The sequence below is a fragment of the Antechinus flavipes genome, chromosome 3 (genome assembly GCF_016432865.1).
Source record: "Antechinus flavipes isolate AdamAnt ecotype Samford, QLD, Australia chromosome 3, AdamAnt_v2, whole genome shotgun sequence".
Classification (NCBI taxonomy): Eukaryota; Metazoa; Chordata; class Mammalia; order Dasyuromorphia; family Dasyuridae; genus Antechinus; species Antechinus flavipes.
The window spans coordinates 148810281-148836186 of record NC_067400.1 but is presented as its reverse complement, the minus strand read 5'-3'; the positions used below and the strand labels follow the sequence as shown (position 1 = coordinate 148836186).

At 31.8% G+C, this 25906-nt stretch overlaps 1 protein-coding gene across 5 annotated transcripts in view; it reads left to right on the top strand.

Moving 5' to 3' along the window:
- The window catches only part of DZIP1 (DAZ interacting zinc finger protein 1), a 109368-nt gene that overhangs the window by 14916 nt on the left and 68546 nt on the right, over positions 1–25906 (top strand). For all 5 annotated transcript variants that reach the window (XR_007951732.1, XM_051984013.1, XM_051984015.1 and 2 more), the window contains 6 exons: positions 4225–4352; positions 5716–5877; positions 11076–11213; positions 13708–13770; positions 21981–22121; positions 25085–25133. Coding sequence is in view for 4 of the 5 variants with exons in the window: in XM_051984013.1 (XP_051839973.1) it covers positions 4225–4352; positions 5716–5877; positions 11076–11213; positions 13708–13770; positions 21981–22121; positions 25085–25133 (681 nt within the window). In the remaining variant the exon portion in view is untranslated. The remainder of the gene's footprint in view (positions 1–4224; positions 4353–5715; positions 5878–11075; positions 11214–13707; positions 13771–21980; positions 22122–25084; positions 25134–25906) is intronic.

Sequence of the window (25906 nt, the reverse complement as noted above, 5' to 3'; positions counted from 1 at the left end):
TCTAGTTGTGTGACCCTGAGTAAGTCATCTAATTCTGTTTGCCTTAGTTTCTCATCTGTAAACTAGGTTGGAGAAGGAAATGAAAAACCACTCCAATAAACCCTAAATGAGATGACAGAGTCAGACATGACTGAAAAATGACTGAACAATAATAACAATAAATGTTTTGGTGCATATAAGACTTTCCTTTTTCTTATTACTGGATCTCTTATAATATTTTTTGAGCAGTTGGATCTCTGGATCAAAGAATATTTTAGTCACTTCCTTAGCACAATTCCAAATTATCTTCCAGATTCACAGATCTATTAGCTGGCCTTTGTATATTCTTCCAACTTTGAAAATTCCCAGCTTTTTTCATCATTGTCAGTTTTCAGGGTATAAGGTGAAATCTTAGAATTGTTTGATGTCTTGCTCTCTTAATTTTTGAGCAAATTTCACATCATTGTTAATAGTTTGCAATTCTTCTTTGAATAGTAGTTTACTCACATCCTTGGATCACTAATTTTGGGGGGAGTGACTTTTGACCATATAGTTGTTTTAGTTTCTTACATATCTGAGACATAATATCCTTATCAAAAATATTTCATGCATAGATTTTTCTAGTAGACTATTTATTTCCTTGTTTATTCCTGAATTTTTATTTGTGCAAAAGTTTTTCAGTTTAGTGTAATCCTCGTGAATATTTATAATTTTACACTTCTATGTATTCTAAAAGTTACGGATTTTATTCATTGAGAACTTCATCTCTAATCTATTTTTTCCAAATATATTAAAAAATTTTCAATATTCACCTTTACAAAACTTTGTGTTCCAAAATTTTCTTCTTCTCTCCCTTTCTTCACCTAAAATAGCAAATAATCTGATATGTTAAGCATCTATAATTCTTCTAAACATATTTCCATATTTGTCATGCTGCACAAGAAAAATCAGAGCAAAAGGGGAAAAATATGAGAAAGGGGGGGGGAAGTAAATGACAACAAAAAAGTGAAAATATTATGCTTTCATCCACATTCAGTCTCCATAATTTCTCTCTCTGGATGCAGATAGCTCATTCCATTACAAGTCTATTGGAATTGTCTTGAAATACTTCATTGTTGAAAAGAGCCAACTTCATCACAGTTGATGATCACATAATCTTGTTGTTGTGTACAATGATCTCCTGGTTCTATTCATTTCACTTAGCTTCATTTCATGTAATCTTTCCAGGCTTTTTTGCAATGTTTTTCATTTTCTATATAGAACAATAATATTTCATTACATTCATATACCATGATTTTTTCAGCCATTTCCCAACTGATGGGCATCCACTCAATTTCCAGTTCCTTGACACTACAAAAGGGGGTACCACAAACATTTTTGCATATATGGATTCTTTCCCCTCTTTTATGATTTCTTTGGGAAAGTAGAGACACTGCTAGATACAAGGGTATGCACAATTTTATAGTTGTTTAAGATAGTTTCAAATTGGTCTCCAGAATGGTAAATCATTTCACAACTCCACCAACAATATGTTAAATGTCCCAGTTTTCCCACATTACCTCCAACATTTATCATTATCTTTTCCTGTCATCTTAGCCAATCTGATAGATGTGAAGTGGTACTTAAAAATTTTAGGTTATCTTAATTTGCATTTCTCTAATCAATTATGATTTAAATATTTTTTCATATGACTAGAGTAGGCTTTAATTTCTTTATCTGAAATTGTTTATTCACATTCTTTGACTATTTATCAATTGGGGAATGTTGTATTCTTATAAATTTGAGTCAATTCTTTATATATTTTAGAAATGAGATCTTTATGAGAAACACTGGTTCTAAATTCCCCTCCTCCCCCTAGCTTTCTTGTTTTCTTCTAATCTTGGCTGCATTGGTTTTATTTGTGTAAAACTTTTTAAATTTAATGTAATCAGAATTATCTATTTTGCATTTCATAGTGTTCTTTGGTTCTTCTTTGAACATAAATTCTGCCCTTTTCCACATATCTGAGAAGTAGACTTACCCTTGTTCTCCTAATTTACTTATGGTATCATTTGTTATACCTAAATTATGAACCCATTTCAACCTTATCTTGGCATAATGTATTTAACATCTAATCTTTTTATTAAGTGGATTTAACATTTCCAAAGGAAGTAGGAGGCTAGATTCTCAGTAGTTTTCCTTGTTATAATGCCTTTAATTACTTTAAAATTTAGGGATATTTAAATATCTAATTTTGTAGTGATTAGTAGCATAGTTGTTTTTGTTTTTCAGTCAGTTTATTCTTCAGGACATTTCTCTTATTGTTTCAAGTAGATTTACTTCTTTCATATGAAAGTTATACAATATGGTGTTAAAAGTGCATTGAATAAACCAAGTAAATATTATTATTGGTCTTTGAAAATAGCTTGGTAGCATATTGAAAACCAAAATAGGAAAAGTATTAAATATTTTAATCTATTGCATTTAGACTTTTTTAGGTATGATATTCATCTCCCTCAGGATTTAGTTCTTATGAAAGGTAGTAAGATATGGTAGGGAAATTTTGGTGTCAGAAGACATGACTTGAACTTTTAGATCTGATACTTATTAGCTCTATGATCTTAGGCAAGATATCAGACTTATTACTTCTCTGAGTCAGTTTATTTGTAAAAATTGGAGATGATAATATTTGACATACCTACTTTATAGGGTCTTTGTAAGGAAAGCATTTTGTAAACCTTAAAGATCAACATTCTATCTTATATTCACTAAATAAACGTAATCATGGTGATTATTTTCCTTAATATCATAAGGTGAGATGACCAAGTGCCCTGAAAAACATCATTTTCTTTTGCCTTTGGGAATATATTAAAAATTATAATTCTTTTATTTACTTTTCAGACTATAATTTGTGATTATTAATGATTATTTTAAAATAATTATTATTAACTAAAAGCAGTAGTACATTTAATAAGATATAATTTTGTTACATTTGTTTAAATTTATAGCAAGAATGTCATAGATACGATTCAACTTTTGCTGTAATTTGTCAATTCCTTGATGACTATGATTATCATACTTTTAAAGGATCAATATAAGTTAAACTGTATAGATTATCCCAGAATGGTATGGTTTTTACCATTCCTTGATATTGTATCTTTATGAATCATGAAAAGTCACAATCTTCAATGACCTGTGGAAAGATGAATACGATAAAAGTAGGTGGGTTGCAACTTATTACCAATCATGCCTTATTCAGAGAAAGTGGCAAAAAGACATTGTCCATAGTGTTTATGGCTGGAAACGTAAGTGGGACAGACAATGGAAGAAATTAAAGACAGCTCATGTGATATATATTTACATTCCTCCCCCTCCTATATATTTAAGCAAAATTTTTCAGCATGGCTGATTGATTTTCCACTCTGTTGTCCATACCTTTCATGTTCACAACATACATGCACTAATATTTATTTCTATAATTATATGTGTGTGTGTATACATAATCACAATATAACATACATATATATGTATATGTACAAACCTGTGTTGGCCTTTTCTTCCCCACTTGTGTATGTATGTGTGTGTGTGTGTATGCATGTACACACACACACACACATATACATATCCATGTATATATTTTCATACACATATCTGTCTGGTCCTTCCTTTCCCCATTTACCTCTTTTTAAAAATTAGTTTCTTGTCCATTCAGCATAAGTAGTCTTAGCATTTCTAATAATTACCTTAATGGTCACTGTGGCACTGAATTTTCCACAGAATTCCCATGAAAAGGAAAACATTGTGATAACCAGATAAATGATGGTGGCAGAAGTTGCAGCCTCATAGCAGAAAAAAGTCTTTTCTTCTTCTAGTGAAAAGACTGATTGTGGCTTCTGATCCTAGAAAAAGAATCTTTGTGAAGAGGTCAAGGTATTAAAAACCATAGGGCTGCAGTTGCTGTGAATTTTCCCTTATCCCTTCTGGCCACTATTCACTGGGTTATATTCTAGCCAAACTCATACTATATCATTAAACCTAGTGATTGAGGTACTGCATTAAAAGAAAAAAAAAAGCTCCTTCAGTGCCTATGATGTAATATGAACTCCATAAATATTAAATCATGAAAACAAACCTAAGTAGCCTAAAATAATCAACTATACTTCCCAAATGACAATTGATTCTTTTTTTTCCCTGATAGGATCAAATCTATTACATTTTCACCTATTTAATGTTTTAAAAAATATTGCAAACTTATTTTCCCTGAAGGAGACTCTAGGAAGAAGTCCCAGACTGACAGGCTACAGACTGAGATTGAAATGCTGAAGGAGCAATTACAACTCACCAAATCTCAGTTGGAAGCTGAGCAGCAGGCTCATATGGTCAGGTTTTCTAAGGTATTATTTTTGATTTTGATGATTTCTAATAACTTCTTAATTTGTGAGTAACAACCCCCATATGGAATTGTATAACTGAGTGTGGGAGATAATGAAGTTATAATTTATTATCAGTAAATGTTTGATTTGTATGCTGATTTTATATAACCATATAACCAGAGTCATAGAAGGCAGCATAGTCTCATGGAAAAGGATATTGCGTCTGGAGTGAGAAGAGTAGGATTAAGATGATGTGTCTTCTACTTATAAGATGAGTTGGTTGAAATGTTCATTAAGGTCTCTTCTAATTCTAAATCCATGATGCCCTGATGGTGTTATGAACAGGAGACAGAGGACTTCACAAGGATTGGCAGTATATGCTTGTCTCTCTTCTACCCTTTCTATCTAGCACCTCATCATCTATAGCACTTGTCAGGAAATACTTGCTTTGTTTTCATGAAGACTTAATGACAGAGGTATTCCATAATATTTTGTGTAGAACAGAGATTTCAGGCTCTGGACCCATAACACCCCAGAGATTAAAATGTGGAGAGCCAGATTAAAATGTAATTGGGAAATGCTTAACAAAATAAATAAAATGCAATAAATAATGTCAGTTTGTGATTGTCTGCAAGGATCTGTTTCTATATGAGTTTGATACTATTGATGTAGAATATCTTACTTTATATAAAAAAATAAATAAATAAGAAATTGGTTCCTTAATCCCTTGTATCCACTGATGATGGCAAAATAAATCCTGATAAGATGAGGCATTTATTTGGTTTTTGTTAACGTTTCCATATTGATTTCATTCATGTCTTACCAGCCTCTTGGTTTTCTAGATATTTGAGTGCCTGTAGGATGGTTGTCATCTATTGTTTTTCTCATTCTCCAAATAGTATATGTCTTTATTGATTTAAACATGTGCTATAATTTTCTTTCCTCCACATTTGTTAAGATGGATTACAAGTCCTGGTAAGTATATAAGAAGAAAAAAACCCACAAAATGTTAGATAGAAACTTGGCTCTCATTAGAAATTCTAAATATTTTATGTGGGAAAATCTTAATGTTGTCATAGTTGATTTTGACTGAATGCCATTTCATTCAGTAAATAGTGACATTATAGCCATTAGCATAAGAAGGCCCTAAGAACTTGCATATTTTGAGAGCCATAAAGACAAAGCGATATATTCAGGGAAAGTTAGATCTATTAATTCTAATATAATGATTTTTAATTTTAGTAATCAAACTAAACTGAAGAAAGACTACATGGTTACAACTTATTCTTATATATGTAAATGAGCTGTCATATTTAATTTTTAAAATAATTTTGCATTTGTTACATGTTAGAACTATGAATGCAATGTATTAAACTAATTTCAGGAATATGAAATCCAGAAATCAAAAGAGGAAGAAATTCTGAAGTCATTTGATAAATGGAAAGAAGAAGAAAAAGAGAAGTTAATTGATGAAATGGAGAAAGTAAAAGAGATGTTTATGAAGGAATTTAAAGAATTAACTTCTAAGAATTCAGCATTAGAATATGTAAGTATTAAATCTACAATTTCTAGCTTACTAAATGTAGTTCTACTTGTTTTTTAAATTATATATGTTATTTAAATATTCCTAAAAATTTAATTTCATATAGTACCTTAATGCTTATACTTTATAATATGATTCTTAACTTGGAATCATTGATTTCTGGGGGTCCATGAGTTTAGATGGATAACAAAGTACATTTTAAAAATTAATTTCTAACTGAAATCTAGCATTTCTTTCAATTATGAATTGTTAAAGAAATTATTCTATGGACTCCATAAACCGTCCAGTGAATATATGACACAAAAATGGTTTAAAAACCCTGTTTTTAATAGTCTTTTAAAAATCAATTGGTGCATGACTTAGGCCAGTGCTGTGGAGAAGTGATTACTTTGGGAGATAATTTCTTTTTTTCCATTAAAATTTTTTTAATTCACTTTGAACTCAAATACATGAACATTTTACTTATTTATATACAACACACTATAAAAAAGAGGATTCAATATAAAACCACAAATTTCCATCTCACACTGTTTTTTAACTGTATAAGAAGTACTAGACATTGTTTTCAAAACCATTCTTTTTTCTGTGCTTCCTTCTACGTTTTCATTTATTCTATGCTGTGCACTTCTAATTTTTTTCTCCCTCCTTATTCTGCCCTAGATAAGGTTACTATTAGACCTCGAAAAAAATATATATATATGTATGTGTGTGTATGTGTGTGTGTGTGTGTGTGTGTGTGTATACTTACATATATATATATGTAGAACCATACTATACATACTTCTATTAGTTCTTCTCTGGAGGTGAATAGCATCTTCCTTCATAGGTCTTTGTAGTTGATTTGAATATTTATATTATTCAAAATCACTTAGTTGTTCAAAGTTGTTCTTACAACAGTATTGCTGTCCTGTGTACCATATTCTTTTTGTTCTGCTCATTTTATTCTTCATTATTTCATGAAAGTTTTTTCTTTTTTTTCTAAAACCAATTAACTCATCATTTATTATAGCACAATAGTATTTTATTACCATCATATACCACAACTTGATTAGGCATTCTCCAATTGATATACATCTCCATTTCCAGTTTTTTACCATTACAAAGACAGTTACTATAACTATTTTAGAACATGTAAATTCTTTTTCTTTTTCCCTGATCACCTTAGAATATAGACTTAATAGTGATATTGCTGGACCAAAGAATATACCCAATTTTATAACTGTTTGGCATAATTCCAGATTGCTTTCCAAAATGATAAGATCAGTTTACAGTTCCACCAATAGTGAATTAGTGTCCCAAATTTTCCACATCCCCTCCAACATTTGACCCTTTCCCCTTTTATCATTTTAATCAATCTGATAAGCATAAAATGATATCTCAAAGATATTTTAAATTGCATTTCTCTAATCAATAATTAGAGCATATTTATATGACTATAAATTGTTTTGATTCCTTCATTAGAAAATTATTCATATTCTTTGATCATATATCAGTTGAGGAATAACTCATGAAACTATAAAATTACTTCTTCGCTTTTCTGCTTTCGTTCTAGTCTTGGCTACATTGCTTTTATTTGTACAAAAACCTTTTGATTTAATGTAATCAAAATCACCCATATTATACCTCACAAATGTTCTCTATCTCTTGTTTATTCATAAATTATTCTCCTGTCCATAAATCTGATAGTAATGTTTCATGTTATTCTAATTTTCTTGTGATATCTCCCTTTATATCTAGGTCATGTATACATTTTGACCTTATCTTGGTAAGTGGTGTAAGATATTGATCTATGCCCAATTGCTGTCAGACTGCTTTCTAGCTTTCCCAATAATTTTTTTTTTTACCAAATAATGAATTCTTATCTTAAAAGCTTATATCTTTGTATTGTCAAACATAATTTACTATAATCATTTGCTGCTATGTACTATATATCTGCTGTGTTCCACTGACCAACCAATTTTTTTAGCCAGTACCAGATAGTTTTTTAAACTTACTGCCTTATAATAGTTCAGTGTCTGGTATTGCTAAACCTCCTTTTCCTTGCATTCTTTTCCAATAGTGTCTTTGATATTCTTGATCTTTTTTGTTCTTCTAAATGAATTTTTATTATTTTTTCTAATTCAGTATTACAATTTTTGGTAATTTAATTAGGATGGCATTGAATAAATAGATTAGGTAAAATTGTCATTTTTATTATATTGACTCTGCCTATTTATGAGCAAATAATATTTCTCCAATTATTTAAATCTGATCATATGTCTAAAAATTATAATTAGGCCCATGTAGTTCTTGGGTATGTTTTTTGCAGATTATATTTGCAGATATTTTATATTGTCTATAGATATTTTCTGTATGGGATATCTCTTACTATCTTTTTTCCTGCAGGATTTTGTTGGTAATAGAAATACTGATGATTTATTTGAGTTTATTTTATATCCTGTAACTTTGCTAAAATTAATTGTTTCATCTAGTTTTTTAGTTGAATTTTTAGGATTTTCCAAGGATGTCATCATATTGTCTGCAAAAAGAGAAAATATCTCATTGCCCATTATGATTCCTCTGATTTCTTTTGTTTTCCTCCTATTACTATTGCTGCTGATACAATATTGAATAGTATTTGGTGACCATTGGTATCCTTCTTTCACTCTTAATCTAATTGAGAAGGGTTCTAGCTTATCCCCAATGATTTACATAGATGCTTATTCTAAGGAAAAATCTCTGTATATCCATGCTTTCAAATGTTTTTAATAGGAATAAGTGTTTCATTTTATCAAAAATGTTTTATGTATCTATTGATATAGTTATATAATTTGTTACTTTTGTTATTTATGTAAATAATTATGCTAATAGTTTTCCTAATGTTAAACCATCCCTGCATTCCTTGGTTAAATTCCACTCGGTCTTTATAATATAATGTTGTAGTTTCCTACTTAGTATTTTGTTTAGGATTTTTGCCTCCATTTTCATTAATGAAATTGGCCTATAATTTTCTTTCTCTGTTTTTGGTCTTCTTGGTTTAGGTATCAGTATCATATTTGTTTCATAATGATTGATAAGACTTTTTCTTTGCCTATCATTACATATAACTTATACAGTATTGGAGTGTGTTGATCTTTAAATATAATGCATCTGTCCTGATACTTTTTTCTTTGGAAGCTCATTTATTGCCTGTTCAGTTACCTTTTTTTCTAAAATAGATTTATTTAGATTTTTTTCCTTAATCTAGAAAGTTGATATTTTTATAAATATTCTTCTATTTCACCTAAATTGTTAAATTTGTTGGCATATTATTGGGCAAAATAACTCCTTATAATTGCTTTTATTTCATCTTCATTAGCACTATATTCATCTTTTGCATTTATGGTTTTCATTTCTCTTTTTAAAAAAAATCATGTTTTGGGTGAGCGAGGTGGCTCAGTGTTTAAAAGAGCACCAGTCCTGAAGTCAGGAGGACCTGAGTTCAAATGTGATCTCAGACACTTAACACTTCCTGGCTGTGTGACCCTTGGCAAGAAACTTAACCCCAAATTGCCTCAGTAAAATCAAATAAATAAATAATCATTTTTTTGTTATTTCTATTTTATTAATTTCATCTCTAATCTTTAGTATCTCTAATTTGAGGTTAAGTTGGAGATTTTTATTTATTTTTCTAGTTTTAAAAATTCCATCAATTCATTGTTGTGCTCTTTCTCTATTTTATTGATATTAAACATTTAGAGATATATAAATTTTCTTTTGATTGCTGCTTTTGCTGAATTCCCCTGGGTTTGGATTTGTTGTCTCATTATTGTCATTCTTTTTAATGAATTAGTGAAAGAACAAATTACTTTAACCCATTCATTCTTTAAGATTGTTATTTAGTCTCTGGTTAGTTTTTAATCTGTGTTTCTGTGGTCCCTTATCAAATATAATTTTAATTGCATTGTGATCTGAACATGATGCATTTGATATTTCTTTTTTTTTGCATTTAACTATAAAGTTTTTATTCCCTGGTATATGGTCAGTTTTTGTAAAGATACCATGTTCCTCTGGGGGAAAAAAGGTACATTCCTTTCTTTTCCCATTCATTTCTCTCCAGATAGCTTCATAGCTATTTTATCTAAATTTCTATTCACCTTCTTGACTTCTTATTTATTTTAGTTAGATTTATATAATTCTGAGAGAAGGTTAAAGTCACCACACTATTATAGTACTATTATTTATTTCTACCTATAATTAATTTAACTTTTCTAATAAATTAGATAAAAAAAGATTAGATTAGATTATGTACTATTTGGTACACATAGATTTAGTACTGGTATTACTTCATTATCTATGGTCATAACACATTATCTATTATGTTTATCCCATGTGATATATCAAACACATATGATTGATATAGGATATAATGATATGTGATGGTATTGTAACATGTTATAATATATAATAACATAGTTTCCTTATTTATCTTTTTAAATTAAATTTTGATTTTAATTTTGTCTGAGATTATGATTGCTACTTTTTAAAATTTTAGCTGAAGCATAAATTCTGTATCAGCCTTTTATTTTAATTCTGTGTGTATCTCTCATTTTTAAATATAATCATTTCATGTTTCTTGGGTGTTATTCATACTTCCTCATTTAGACTGTTAAGGCATTTGAATGTCAGTCTTTATAGCAACAATACAGTCTTAAACATTCATTAGGCAGTTAATTCAAGATGATTTGTTGATACTGTTGGAGTATGAGAATATCTCCAACCTGTTGAAAACTTCAGATTTTATATAGGAATTAGCTTTTCCACAGAGATGGATATGTGGATGTAACCAGTACATTTTGGAAAGAGAGAAGACATTCATTTTTCCCATTTTTCTCCTTAAGGTGTTATAAGTAAATCAGTAGATCAGTTGGATCCACTGAACTCAATAAATTTACTATAAACTTGTCTTATAATAGAAATCTTCAAGCAGAGGTTGGAAAAACTTCTCATAGTGAAAGAGGTGATCTATGTTTTGGGTTCTGTTCTTTAATGTCCTGCCTTAACTGGTATTCCAGATATTCTAGGTATAAGCCTGGAAATAAAATGCTCAGTGGCCAGTTTTCATTATCATCCAAAATAGAAATATTAAAATACAGTTATGCCTTTCCAAATTTAACTTTTAATTATAACTCTTATAGAAGTATAAGCACTTATGTATATGTACTTAAATTTTTTTTTGATAGCAATTGCTGGAGATACAGAAGTCCAACATGCAGATAAAATCCAATATAGGTACGTTAAAAGATGTTCAGGACTCTAAAGAAGAAAAACTTCAGTATTCACAGGATTTCCAAAATATGATGCAGCTTCTTGATAATCAGGTAGGTCTCTTGTACAAGATTTTCTCAGTACTTGATCAGATCTGTGATCTACCTGACATGGCCACAGCACTATGCATGGGATCAGAAGACCTGAGTTTAAATCCTTTCTCAGATTATCTCAACTGAGCTTCAGTTTTTTCAGAGATATCCTATAAGTCCCTTCCAGTTCTAAATCTGTGACCCATGATCCTCCATAGGTTCACATCATAGTTCATGTATCCTTTTTCATCCTGTGTAATTACTGCCCATCTTCTTTTATCTTATGTAAAGACATGTAAAATTAGATATATTGTAGAGTGATGCTTATTATTGGATGTTTACATTATTCTATTTTTTTAATTGCCACAATTTGTAAGTTAAAGACCCTCTATCATTTTCCATTTGTTAACTAGTTAGTCTTATTTCTTAATATATGCAAAATTTAGTAGATGTTAAATAATTAATTATTATATAAGTTAATTTAGAGAAATCTCATTTGAAATCACTAGAGGATTTATCAAGCTATTTTTTAAAAAATTTTTTTAAATTATTGTTTGATATAGCCTGGATATACATTTGTGGCAATTTTTAGATAAATTTTATATTATAAAATTTTAGAATTGAAGGAATCTTAGTGATCATCTAGCTTGGCCTGTACAGTTTGGAAATGGGAAAATTAAACCCTCAAGAGATTAAATGACTTAGTTGGTTTACTTGTAGACATAGAACCTGCCTTCTTCCCTCCCCACCCTTACATGCTCTAGACCAAGGGTCCTCAAACTACGCCCGCGGGTCAGATGCGGCAGCTGAAGACGTTTATCCCCCTCACCCAGGACTATGAAATTTCTTTATTTAAAGGCCCACAAAACAAAAGTTTTTGTTTTTACTATAGTCCAGCCCTCCAACAGTCTGAGTGACAGTGAACTGGCCCCCTATTTTAAAAGTTTGAGGATCCCTGTAATCTAGACAGTACTTCGTGAGATGTGAAATTAAAAATATATTTTATCAATAAAAAGAGAATTATACACATGTATGCATTTTTTTCCCTACACACATAGAAAGACTTACTAGATCTCAAAAACCAAATAATCACTTCATTAGTTATGCTTTTTAAAAAGTTTATTTATACTTTTAAAAGATGCTAGGTAGCATCATAGTGCCTAAAGCTTAAGATTAAAGTCTTAGAGTCAGGAATATCTTAATTCAAATGTAACCTAACATATGTCTTAGCTGTGTGATCCTGGGCAAGTCACATAACCTCTAGTTGCCTTAGTTTCCTAATCTGCAAAATAGAAATAATTGCACTTATCTTACAGGATTGTTGGTGATCAAATGAAATAATGTGTATTAGGTCCTTTGCAAACCTCAAAGTCATATATAAATGCTAGCAATTATTATAATTACCATTAATAATAATAATTACTCTAATTTTCCAGATAATAATATCTCAGAAGAACCTTTGCTAAACAATTAAGATAGTCACCATATCTGAAAGCATGTTCCTTATTCCTGGTATAATAGTTCACCTTTGAGAGTATAGAAGAATGTTTCATCATTGGCCCTTTGGCATTAAGATTGATTATTGTATTGATCCAAATATTGACATCTTTCAGTCATTTTTTTACTTTTTTAAAGTCACTATGTAGAAAGTATATCCCTAAAATCCTAAGACAAAAGCCTTAGTACAGTTATCACTGTGATTTCATCCTATTTATTATTGTTAGCTTCCTTTTAAACCTCATTAGGAAATCTTTTGTTCACTCTTCATTCTGAAACTGATTGCTGGTATTCCAGAGCAATGTATCTCAGGCAACTCTTATATTCTATCTTTACTAGCAGTCTTAAGAAAAAGAATTATATATGTATGGCCTATTATGACCAATTTATAGTAAACCTAGTTTAATTTTTCATAAACATGCTGTTTCTAGTAATATATGATGAGAAATTGTTATCTCTGATCCACTATAACTTTGAATTTTTCTGTCTCTTAAATTACATTTATATGAATTGTATTTTTCACCAAATTCACTTGAAGTAAAATATTCTGATTCCAAATTAAATTTTAAAATCCCATTTTTATTTTTAAAAAGTAATTACTACATACAAATAAGATATATACAGGATAAACTGAAGACAGTCTCATTGGCACAGTCTCATTGAATTAAGGAAGACTTAGAAGAGTATATCACAGAGTAAAGTCTTAACCAAATAACACTGTTTTCTGAATTGTAATGAAACTGTTTCCCAGTGTTCTCATTTATGTCATGGTAGCTATATATTCACCCTTTGGAGTAGGAAGATGGACTAGATAACCTTGGAATTACAGTCTCAGCTATATAATAAGTAGAATATATAACAAGCATGTGCATTTAAAATTTGTTATATTATATGTGCTTCATTAACACATAATTTGACTTCATGATTATCTATTAAAATGAAAAAACTTTCATTGTGAATGGATTTCTTTAAGACAGATAAAATATTACAGTTCCAATGTTGCTTAATTGTCTTGCAGGAGAGTAAGTGGACTTCTAGAGTTCAAGCTCTTCACCAAGAACACAAGAAAGAAAAAAGCCAGGTAAAATTACAAAACATACTACTTTTAAGCAAAACCCAACACAATTCACTTTTTATTTATTCACCAGATAATGATTATATTGGTGAATTGACTCATCCCCACTCACTAATGTTAAATTTTCAATATGAGCATTTGCAACTTAGGAATTGGCAAATATTATAAGTCAGGGCTTGAGTTATCGATTTGTTGGTTATCTGGACTTAAGAAATGATAGAGAAAATGTTAATAATGGAGATTAGATGCAAAAGTACATCATGCATAAATTTGGGAGAGACAGCCATTTGCTAAACATTTAACTGGCATAATCCTACTGTGTTCAACATGTTATTCTTAAAGCAGAGAAGATAATAATACTTGTTTGTTTTTTTTTACCTATTGCTATTTAACCTATCTATTGAATGAATGATAAGGCTTGCTAAAATTAAGTGTCTTTAAAACTGAACTAATTGGGGAAAAAAAAGCATATACCCGGTAGTTATTTTATTAATTAAAAGGGGGTAAACAAATGTATTTTTCAAAATTATTTATGGGGCCTATTCAATGATGATGAAAAAAGTATATGATTGAAGTATGCATTTAAACAGTGATAAATTAAAGAAGATATGGTGGGTACTGTGTTAAGCACTTTGCAAAAATTATCTCATTTGATCTTTACATCACTGGTATCTCATATTAGGAGTTAGAATATCTGACTACATTATTTTCCTGCATATGTGATCTGGGACAAAATCACTGATCCTTTCTGGGTTAGATAATATAGACATTTTTTTCCCATGAAGGAAAGACTTCTTTTGGTAACATTATATTAAATAATTTCCATTGCTTAAAAAATTAAAAGTGTATTTGATGACTCTGCATGTCTTTGTTTCATTTGTTATTATCAGCATTCATCTCTCAAATGAGGTGATTGGAATTGATGACTTTTGGAGTTCTTTAAAGTTCTGAGGCAGCTAAGTGTCTGCTAGGTATCTGGTGGATAAAGAGCTGGTCCTGGAATCAGGAATCTTGAATGGCTTTGAGGACTTAAGAATATGCAACTTTTAATGACTTTTTAAAAATTTTGCCTTCTTGGTATGAAACAGTGAGAAAATGAGGAAACTGGTTTCCCCCATCCCTCTTTCTTATTATTACATAATCCTCTACCAATTGCCTTGTCTTAACTCTTACATCTGGAGTCATAATTTAAAATTTGGTTTTGAATCATTGAAAAACCCCACAAGTTTCTGAGTCATTAAGGGAAATTGAGGAAACAATACAGAAAAAAAAAGACATTTGCTATGGACACTAGACTTAAGGGCTAAATAGAAATAATAGGTAGTAGTATAGAGTACAACAGCTAGATGGCTGGAGTGGGTAGAGTACTGAGCCTACTGTTAGGTTCAAATGTGACCTCAGGAACTTACTAGTTGTATGACTCTAACCACTTCAGTTTCCTCATCTGTAAAATGGGGATCATAATAGCATCCATCTTCCAACGTTATCGTGAAGATCCAATAAGATCATATTTGTCAAGTGCTTAGCATAGTACATGGCGCATAGTAAGTGCTTAATAAATACCTATTTCCTTCCATCTCTACATTTTATGGTTTTAGCTTAAGATAGAAAAGCTAGTCCTAGTGGAATACCAACATTTTTGGTTCTTACAATCTATATATTGCTCAGAAAACAGCCTTAATGGTTTTAGTTGCACAGTTAAAAAAATAACCAGGGGCGGCTAGATGTCAGTATTTAGAGCACTGACTCTGAACATGAGTTCAGCAGGCCATGAGTTCAAATCTGGCTTTAGACACTTAACATTTACTAGCTAAGTGAATCTTGGGTGAATCATTTAGCCCCAATTGCCTTGAGAAAGAAAAAAAGGAAGGAAAGAAGGAAGGAAGGAATCCGGAGAATGAAATATCATTGGATGCTTAATAAACAGTATTTAATGATTTTAAAAATTGCCTATATTCCTTTCCAGAATCCAATAGGTTAATTTGTCTATAGGATAATTAAAAAAAAAAAAAAAAAAAAATCATTCCTTTACTGTATTACTTGTTTGAGCCACTAGATGGCATAGTGGATAGAGCTTTAAACTTGGAGTCCGGAAGATGATAAAATTTGGCTTCATATCACTACCAGCTCTGTGACTCTTCGTAGGCCATTTAACTGCTGTCTGCCTTAGTTTCTTCATCTGTAAAATGAGAATAATAATAGCACCTACCTCCCATACTTGCAAAGTGATTAGCATAATTCCTGGCACATATAAATATCTATATAAATGTTAGCTGCTATCAGCTTTATTGTTGTTTTATTATAGTTGTTATTGTTATTGCTGTTAACCTCTCAGGGTTATTGTTAGGATAAAATGAGATAATATTTGTAAAGTGCTTTGCTACACTAGGTGTCCTATAAATTCTACCTATTTTTTTTGTTTACTTCATTTTTTCCTGATTACATGTAAAGATAGTTTTCACCATTCATATTTGTAAGATTTTGAGTTCCAATTATTTCCCTTCCTCCTTTGCTTTCCACCTCCCCAACACACCCAGCAATCTGATACAGGTTATAGAGGTACAATTTTGGTAAACATATTTCTACATTAGTCATGTTGTGAAAGAAACTAAGAACAAAAGGGAAAAACTATGAGAAAAAAGAAAAAAATGACAATAATATTTTAGCTCTTATTATTATTATTGCTATCACTACTTCAGTATGTGAACTTGTTATCAGTTGTTAAAGATTTTGACATTTGAAAGACCCCCTTGTAATCAGAGGCTGGAGTAAATGAGAATTTCATGCTGCATAATATTAAGGGATTTTGAAAGTAACTGAAGGTGAGAAGAAAGAACTCGCCTCAGACAACCTCATCTTTCTCCAAAAGACCCATAGAGGTAATATGGAACTCATGTGTGAGTGGAAGGAAAGGGGGATTATAAGAAGTTTAAGGTCAGAAGAAAAGATTTAAGATTTGGAGTCACTTCTCTGGGTAGAGAGATTTGGAATTGGATAGATAAGAATATAAATGTAGTGCCTTGAGTTGAGTTATAGAAACTTGTAACTTATCCAGTCAGTACGGTTGTGAAATTCCTCTGTCTTTTTTTTGGCAGCATGTGAATAAAAAACAGACCATCATGAATAGTAGGAAAAGTCCAGGTTTTAGAAAGGTATGAGTGAAAATAGGCAAGGAGGCAAAGGGATTTGAGACAAGAGGTGAGCAAGTTGAGATGGAGAAATTGAAATCAGAGTAGGAGCAAATTGGTTTAAAAAAAAAAGAGCTGAGAGGTAGAAGGATTCAAGATTCAGGTGAGGGCAAAGGATAAATTTGAGAAGAGATGAGGTACAGAGAAATGGAAAGCTGGAAGTTGTGGTCAGATAGAGAAATTTCAAGGATTTTTGGTCAACAAAGAGGATAATTGTGAGATTTAAGGACTGTGCATCTTTTACCAAGTCAAATACAAAATTCCTCTGTCTAGCATTTAAATCCTTTCTTAACCTGATTTCAACTGTATGTTTTTGGTCTTATACTTGTTTCCGCTCTGCTCACTCTATGACTCATCAATATTGATCTTCAGCTGTTCCCCACACAACATAGTCCTTCGGTGAAAATTTGTTTCTTTGCTTTTCTATAGGCTGTCCCTCCTTGCTTGCAGTATTCTTCCCCCTTTCTCTTTCCCTCTCACCCCTCAGAATCCCTTCTTTTCTACAAAACTTAGCTCAGACTCTAGCCCCTACATAGAGTAAGAGATGGCATTTCCTGATCACCCCAAATGCTTATGCATTTCCCTCCACCAAATAAGTTTGTTTTTATTTTGTGCTTGCTTACATGTGTGTATTTCATTCATTCATTCAACATTTATAAGCACCAACTATGGTGCTATACTGGGCTAAGTGCTAAGGATACAAAAAGAGCCAAAAACAACCTTTGCCCTCAAGGAGCTTGTATATACACACATATGTGTGTGTGTGTTTGTATATTTATATGTGTGTATATGTATGTATACAGACACACATACAAAGCAAGTTATCAATTAAGCCTTATTTAAAAGAAGGAAGGCACTGAAATTAATATGGATTAGGGAAGGTTTCCTTTAGAGAATATAGCTTTATTTGAGAGTTAAAGAAAGATCTAGGTAGAGCAGAGAAAGGAGAGTATTCTAGGCATGGGAGACAACAACAGAAAATGTTCTGGACCTGAGAGATGAAGAGCAATCTCTTTTTCATGGAACATGTAGGAGGCTAGTGTTACTGGGTCAAAAGGTTTATCAGAGTAAGGTGACTGGAAAAGTAAGAGGGGACTAGGTTGTGAAGTGCATATTGTTTTCTCCTATAGAATGAAAACTCCTTGAGGACAGGAACTGTTTCATTTTTGTTTTTTTGATCCAGCACAGTGCCAGATACATATTAGGTACTTTATAACTGCTTGTGGATCAAGAGATACATTGGAGGTCTTCCTTCATATCAGAATTCATTGAAGGCCTTTTTTTCCCCTTGAAAATCCAGGTCTGGGACCTCCTTCTTAAAGCTGTTCCTACTCCCCTCATCAAGAACAAGCCCTTCTTCCCAGTTCTCCTTCTCTATATTTCATCCCTGATTCAGTTGTGTGACTGTGAGTGAATCAGTAAACCTTATAAAGTTCTAGGTCACTCCCTAAGCTATACATAACACATGAGCTTTCTAACTTCTTTGTTGGGAATCCTTATACTGATAAAAATTATAGCTCTAGATCCCTTTCACCCTCCAGAAACTCACTTCAAAATATGCAACTTATTACATTGTTGATATTTTCTTATTTATTTTTAAAATTTTATTTCTATTCCATCAAAAACTATTATGTTAGTAAGCTAGTGGTCAGAATTGCAGAGGTCATTTGGCTGGAATGGAATAGAGAGGGTTATTCTCACCCTCTTATAGCAGGGGCCACAGATTGAATAGAAGGAAAAATATTTGTCAAAGAGATGCATTAAAAAGGTTTGGAGAATGGAAAACTAAACCATTCATAGCTTGAAAATTAAAGGTGAACCTTTCCTGAGTATGAGGAAGTTGGTACATTTTTCATATTTGAAATGTGTTTTTTGTGGGGGTTTTTCAGACCACTAGGCTACACCATTTCTCTGTCTTCTGGCTTTGATCATTTAGAACCTGCTTACATTTTCTCCATAACCCTTAAACCTTAGTGGGTGAGGGTGTTATATTCAATCAAGTTGGTAATCTCAGTGCTAAGGACTTAGCCATTAATTATTCCACATGGATGATGCCTGATGTTCCCACAATGTACATATTGTATTTCTTTGTTTTGGGGGACTTGGCTTTGCCAGCTTTTTAGTACTCTACCTAGATTTTTTGGCAGTCTCTTTTTGGAATAATTATAGTTACAATATAAATGGAGTCAAATAGTCATTTATAGGCTCTCCTTTTTTCTTTAGACATGTCAAAAGATTAGGATTTAGGAGATAAATTGTCTAAAGGAAATTATTTCAAGATCCTTAACTTTACTGTAATTTTTGATATTACATCATCACTTATTTCTGATCACATTTTCTAATCTTGGCTAATATTTATCTGGTTTGTCTCATACCTTCATATTGGTTCCAATGGTATCTTGTCTTTTTTGTCTACAGCTTTTTGTTATTTGTTAATTGCCTATGCATTCTTACAAGGCTCTTTGATGCCATACTATTTAAAAATTTTTAATGTTTAATTAAAGCTTAACATCGGACAGCAACAAAACCAATGAAACCTCCTTATTAATTTTTATATTAAAATCAATTCACTTCAATGCATATTAAATCATATCTCCTTTTAATGTACAAAAGTATCATAGCAGTTTCTTAGGCATTGAATCTTTTTTTTTTAATTTTTTATTTAATAATTACTTTATATTGACACTCGTTTCTGTTCCGATTTTTTTCCCCTCCCTCCCTCCACCCCCTCCCCTAGATGGCAAGCAGTCCTTTATATGTTGGATATGTTGCAGTATATCCTAGATACAATATATGTTTGCAGAACCGAACAGTTCTCTTGTTGCATAGGGAGAATTGGATTCAGAAGGTATAAATAACCCGGGAAGAAAAACAAAAATGCAGATAGTTCACATTCGTTTCCCAGTGTTCTTTCTTTGGGTGTAGCTGCTTTTGTCCGTCATTTATCAATTGAAACTCAGGTCTCTTTGTCAAAGAAATCCACTTCCATCAAAATATGTCCTCATACAATATCGTTGTCGAAGTGTATAATGATCTCCTGGTTCTGCTCATTTCACTTAGCATCAGTTCATGTAAGTCTCGTTAGGCATTGAATCTTGATGAAGATTCTTTGTCCATAGATTCGAATTCATATTTTCTCCTATATAATTGTAGTGAGTGAGTATTCTATTCTTTTGCTTCTGCTCTTTTCTCTTTGAACCTGTATACTTTTGCTTATATCTCAAAACTAGGCAATATTTTAATTATTTTAGCTAAGAGCATAGTCCATTGCAGCTCAGAACTCCTAGGCTCAAGAGAGAGATACACCAGTTTCAGTCCACTTGGCAGCAGGGATTATAGGGGTTTTACAACACCTAAGTGCCCCTTACTCTTAATCTTTAAAGCAATAAATGCCCTTAGTCCAGGCTAGGGGATTAGCAGCTTCTTTGGCATGAGTGCCATTGGCAATTGGATGGTGAGGAGAGGGTGATGAAATTTCCAGTTCCAGTCCTTGGGAATAAGAGAGAAAAACAGGGAAGGGAGGAAGATAAAAATTCAAATATTTTTATAACACTAATAGTCCTGAAACTCTTAAAGTGACATAGAATCTTAGAATTTGAAAGAACCCTAGATGTTATCTAGAGTAAATTTCACTCCTCTACAACTTGACTTAAATATTCCTAAGGCAGCTATAAATGTTAAGAAAACAATAAAATTCTTTGTGCTGAGGTGAAATCTCAGCCTTTTTTAACCACCTATCCTTTATTCCAATCTCCAATCCCCATTCTCACAAAATAACCAAATTTTTGTTTGTGTCAGTCTCCTCAACTGTAAAATGAAGCTAATAACACTTAACCTTCTAGGGTTGTTGTACGGATCAAATAAGATAATGTTTGTAACATTCTTAACATAGTACTGGTACATAATTGATATTTTAAATACTTATTCCCAAGCCTTCTTCCTTCCTGAAATGTATCCATGAATCCTTTTGAGGTCTCTGGATCCAAGTTTAAAAATCACTGCCTTAAGGTGTTTGAAAGTCATTTAGCATGCCCTTCATTTTACTACACATGGTATGGCTTCCAAATTCCTACTACCCTGGTTTCCATTCTCTAGACACCCACTGGTTTGTCAGTGCACCTTTGTTAGTGCACAAAAATTCATCTGATTCTCTAGATGTGGTCTGACCAGAATAGAATACAGTGGAGTTGTTGTCTTACTTGGTCTGGACATTCTTGTTACCTAATGTTTATTTTTTTTTCAATCTGGGAAAGGATTTTTTTTAAAGAATAAAAGATATAGTTTGCTTTAAAAAAAAAAAAAAAGGAGCTCAGTTGTGGCCATGTAGAGCTCACCATCAGCTGAACTTGGTAATAATAGAAGACGTTTTTGTTCATGCTATATAGAAAATCTTTTATTCTTCTATAGAAATGCTTAAGATTTCCAGTTACCTAATTTCCTATTGAAATACAGAGCTAATCTGCAATATGAAATCGCTTTTAGAGAAATTTTAGTTTTCTTCTACTTTATTGTACATTTTCAGAAAAACAATGTAATCCTTCAAGTTTTTCTATCTCTGATTTAGTCCTTTTTGTCCCACAGATGAGGGGCTACAACAGGAGTTAACTTGGGGTCTGTGAACTTAGAAGCAAAACAATGTTATCTTTGTTTTCACTAATCTATAACTGAAATTAAACCATTTCCTTCCATACCAAAAAATCCTGAGAAGGGGTCCATAAGTGTTCATGATTTTAAAAAAGATTAAAAACCTCTGGTCTAAAATGATACCCTCTCTTATTTTCCTATTGGGTATGGACTAGAAAAGTAGTTTCATTTTGCTGATCGATGCCTTCTTGGCAATTCATTGTCTTAAAAAATTTTATAGAGCACTGATAATTTAAGTAACTTTCCTAGGATCACATTAGCATTTTATTCAGTTTATTGATGCATCAAAGTGATATGAGTGTTGAATTGTGTGTTTAGCAAATAAAGTAAAAAAATATTTTGCTTGACACTTATAAAATTGTGTTTCTTACTCAATTTTTGTAGCTCCTGTCACATATAGAAAAACTTCGAACATCTATGATAGAAGATTTGAATTCAAGTAATGTTTGTTATAAGAAAAGGATAGAAGAACTAGGGCAGCAAATCCAAGAACAGAATGAATTGATTATTTCTCAGAAACAGCAGGTATGTTTGTTTGGTTTTTTGGGGGGAGGGGGTGAATTATGTGTGTTACATGTACAAGCAGAATGTTTTCCATATAGTAGACACAAAATACATGCTAGTTACACATATATAGCATACTTTTTTTAGAATATTTATAGATTGTAAGGTGATGAATCCTCTGTTGTTTCATGCAAACATGGAAATGACTCAAATTCTTTTTTTCCCTAACACTATCTCAGGTTTATTAATATCCAAACTGTCCATTATATAATAGCAATATAATATATAAATATTAATTTATTATCTTACACTTCAATGATATGCCTGAACAAAAAATGTATTAGGAGCCAAACATTTGAAGTGTTTAAATAAAATTTTGCATAATTCATCTAAATAACAAAAAATAGTATTCTACTTGTTTTCATTTCACAAAATACTTAGTTTTTCTTTTTTTTAGTTTTCTTTGATTTATTTTTATAATGCCTTTTTATTTTTCAAAATACATGCAATGCAAAGGTAGCTTTCAACATCTGCCCTTGAAAACTTTGTGTTCCAAATTTTTCTCCCTCCCTCCCTCCCTTTCCCCTAAACAGTAAATAATCCAATATGGGTTAAACATGTGCAATTCTAAATATATTTCCAAACTTATCATGCTGCACAAGAATAATTAGATCAAAAGCTGGGAAAATGAGAGGAAAAAAAACACACAAACAACAAAAAGTGGTGAAATATACTATACTTTGATCCACATTCAGTCTCCATAGTTTTCTCTCTGGATGCAATGGCTCTTTCCATCACAAGTCTATTGTAATTGCCTTGAAAGGCAATTTCTTGAAGGCTATTTAAACACATCACAACTTTTGGCAGGCTTTAAAACTTTTGGGTTTAGTTTCATCTCTTTATCAATGACTACCCGAGATATAAATCTAGCTCTATTCTCTCTCCTGAATTCTAAGTCTCTCAACACCAACTTCCTTTTGGCATTTTAATTGGATGTCCCACACACGTCTCAAACTCAACTCCAAGACTCACCCCTTTTTTGATCTTCTTTATTTCTGTCAAGGTTACCACTATTCTTCGAGTTACTCAGGAGTCTTCCTTTTTTTGTCCATTCAAGCTCTTAGGTGTCATTATTCTAATTCTGTCATTAAAAAGAAGTCATTTTCCCAGAGCTATATCTCCTTCTTGAGATACTTTTGAGAAATCAGCAGTGATATTCAAATGTCATTGGCTTAAACTCCTTCTGGTGGCTTCTTCCTCTCTCTTCCCTCCCCCCTTCCCCATAGTTGATCATTTGATCAACTAGCCTTGAATGGCTTTTTAAAAAGATGTCAGGTGGTACGGTAAGAACAGTTGGTACAAAAACATTCCCTCAGAGGTCTGTAACACCCTTCCATGAATGTTTGCCAAATCTAGTGAGAAGTGGACTTGTGTTTAGAGATCATATATAATAAAGAGTAATTGGAAGACCTTTTTTCTCCTCTTCATAGGGTGTTAAAGACTTCCACCAGCTGATATGAGGATGTTATTTAGAACCCAGCTTTTTAAACTGTTTTGCCATCCCTTATGGGGTCATGTAACTGAATGTGGGGGTTGCAGAATTATGATTTATTATCAGTAAATGTTTGATTTGTATACTTACTCTTATGATTCCTCACTGATTCTCAACAATCCAATTGGTTGCCAACTTTGTCAATTCTACCACTACATCTCTTATATCTCTCTGCTTCTTGTTGCTCTGATTTAGGACCTTGTCATTCCTTGCCTGAAAACTTCCTAATGGGTCACCTTGCCTTAAGTCTCCACCCTCTCACATTCATCATTCACACAAATGTCAAAGACCCAAATGATTTCTCTAAAGCATATTGTTGTTCCTCTGCTAATAAATTCCAAATATCTCTGTTTGACTTTAAAGCCTGTCATGACCTGATTCCAGCTGGCTTTTCTAGCCTTTTATTAGACAGAATTAATTTTGGTCCAGTCAAAATGGCCTTTCTCCTATTCCTCACATACAGCACTCTTTCTCCCATTGTCAGATTTCTGCCTTGGCTTTTCTTTATGTTGAGAATGAGTGTCTTCTCACCTCTGCATCTTAGAACCTCCAACTTCCTTTAACATTCAGTTGCAGTATCACTGTCTATATGAAGTATTTTCTAATTCTCCCAATCTTCTAGTAATTTTTCTGGCCCTCCAAAAAAAACCCTTGTATTTTGCATAGATTTTTGCATACACACACATATAAATGTATTTTTCATTATATATAAGGAATATGAATTGCTTGACAGAGGAGACCATTGGATTTTTGTATTCCCCCCCCCAGTAACTGATATATAGTAAATGCTTTATAAATGCTTGCTGATTAATTGATTGGAAGATGAATTCTCCCTGAAAATTTGTTCTTGGATTTTGGGGTTTAGTTTTTATTGTTGTTGTTGTTCCAAATCAAGACTAGAGAATAAAGTAAGCTCTTACTTTTTCAGACACTATGCTAAGCAGTGGGGCCACATATACTGAGACATGGAGGAGTTGTATTGGTCTGTATTAGTATCCATGATGATGAAATCACAAATCAATCAATTATAAGTGCCTACTATATGCTAGGTGCTGTGGATAAGAATTTTTAAAAATATTGATGTAAAAGAGTAAAGAATTATCAGTTCTTCCTGTAATTGCTTATAAACACTGAACATGAATCACCAGCATAGAAAAGAAAAAATGTTATAAAGTTAAAGTAACTGAGTTCCATTAGAAAAAAACATTTTAAAAGCAAAATTAGTAATAAGTTATATGGTTAAATGATCAGGTCTAAACTTCACAATTCTGATGTTTTCTCTTACCAGGGAATTTGTAATATAGGGAATAATCTTGTATTTTTATAGGATTCAGAGCAAACATTAATGGAATGACAATTATGCTCCATAGATTGTCATATAAATCATTTCCAATTCTATATGGCTATTCTAGAAGGTTTTTCTTTTTTGCAGATTAGAGAATTTGCCAGCAAACCATTACACACAATCAGTGAGCAGAATGGTAAGTTGAACTATGTCATACTGTTTATAGTAGTGGGCACCAGCCCCCAATCAAATACTTTTATATGTATAGTAATACTTGATAGTTTAATTTGGGAAGTATTTTACCATAATATAACCAATCTTTTTCAAAGGCCAGTTTAAAATTTATTATTGGGAATAATGCCAAAAGAAAATGGTCATTTGTCATTTGGTGAGAGCAGTTCACCATAGATAGCTCAAACTCCATTGGTGATCTTGAAATGTCAAAAGAACATCGAAAAACCTTTAACACATTGAGTGGACCAATGTGGTAAATTGATGAGAGGGCATGAGGAAAGGGAAGCTGAACAAGAAGACATGGATAGGTAGTGATCTTTATTGTTGGAGGATTAATTACCTGAATGGCTGAGAGCTATAGGCCCATTTGAGATTTGAGTATATATTGTACACTTAGTACTTAATTTATAATTTTTAAGGTGTGACTGAAGCCAGGCTTACAGAATAATGAATTTGGGAACTATTTGAGCATACAAAAATCATCTACAAGGTGAAAGTGTTGAGACTTGCATTAGTGGAGGGAGTACTCATTCCAGTGAAGTCACAGATTATTGAATTTTTTTTATTTTTTTAACTTAACTTAATTTTTAAATAATTAAATAAAATTATCAAACTTTTAAAGTTGGTCTCTTGAGTGAATGACAACATCTTAAGACATGGGAATTAGGATTGATTTAAGCCTTTTGGCAACATTCAAAAGTTACTCTGTGTGTGTGTGTGTGACCTGAATGCTGT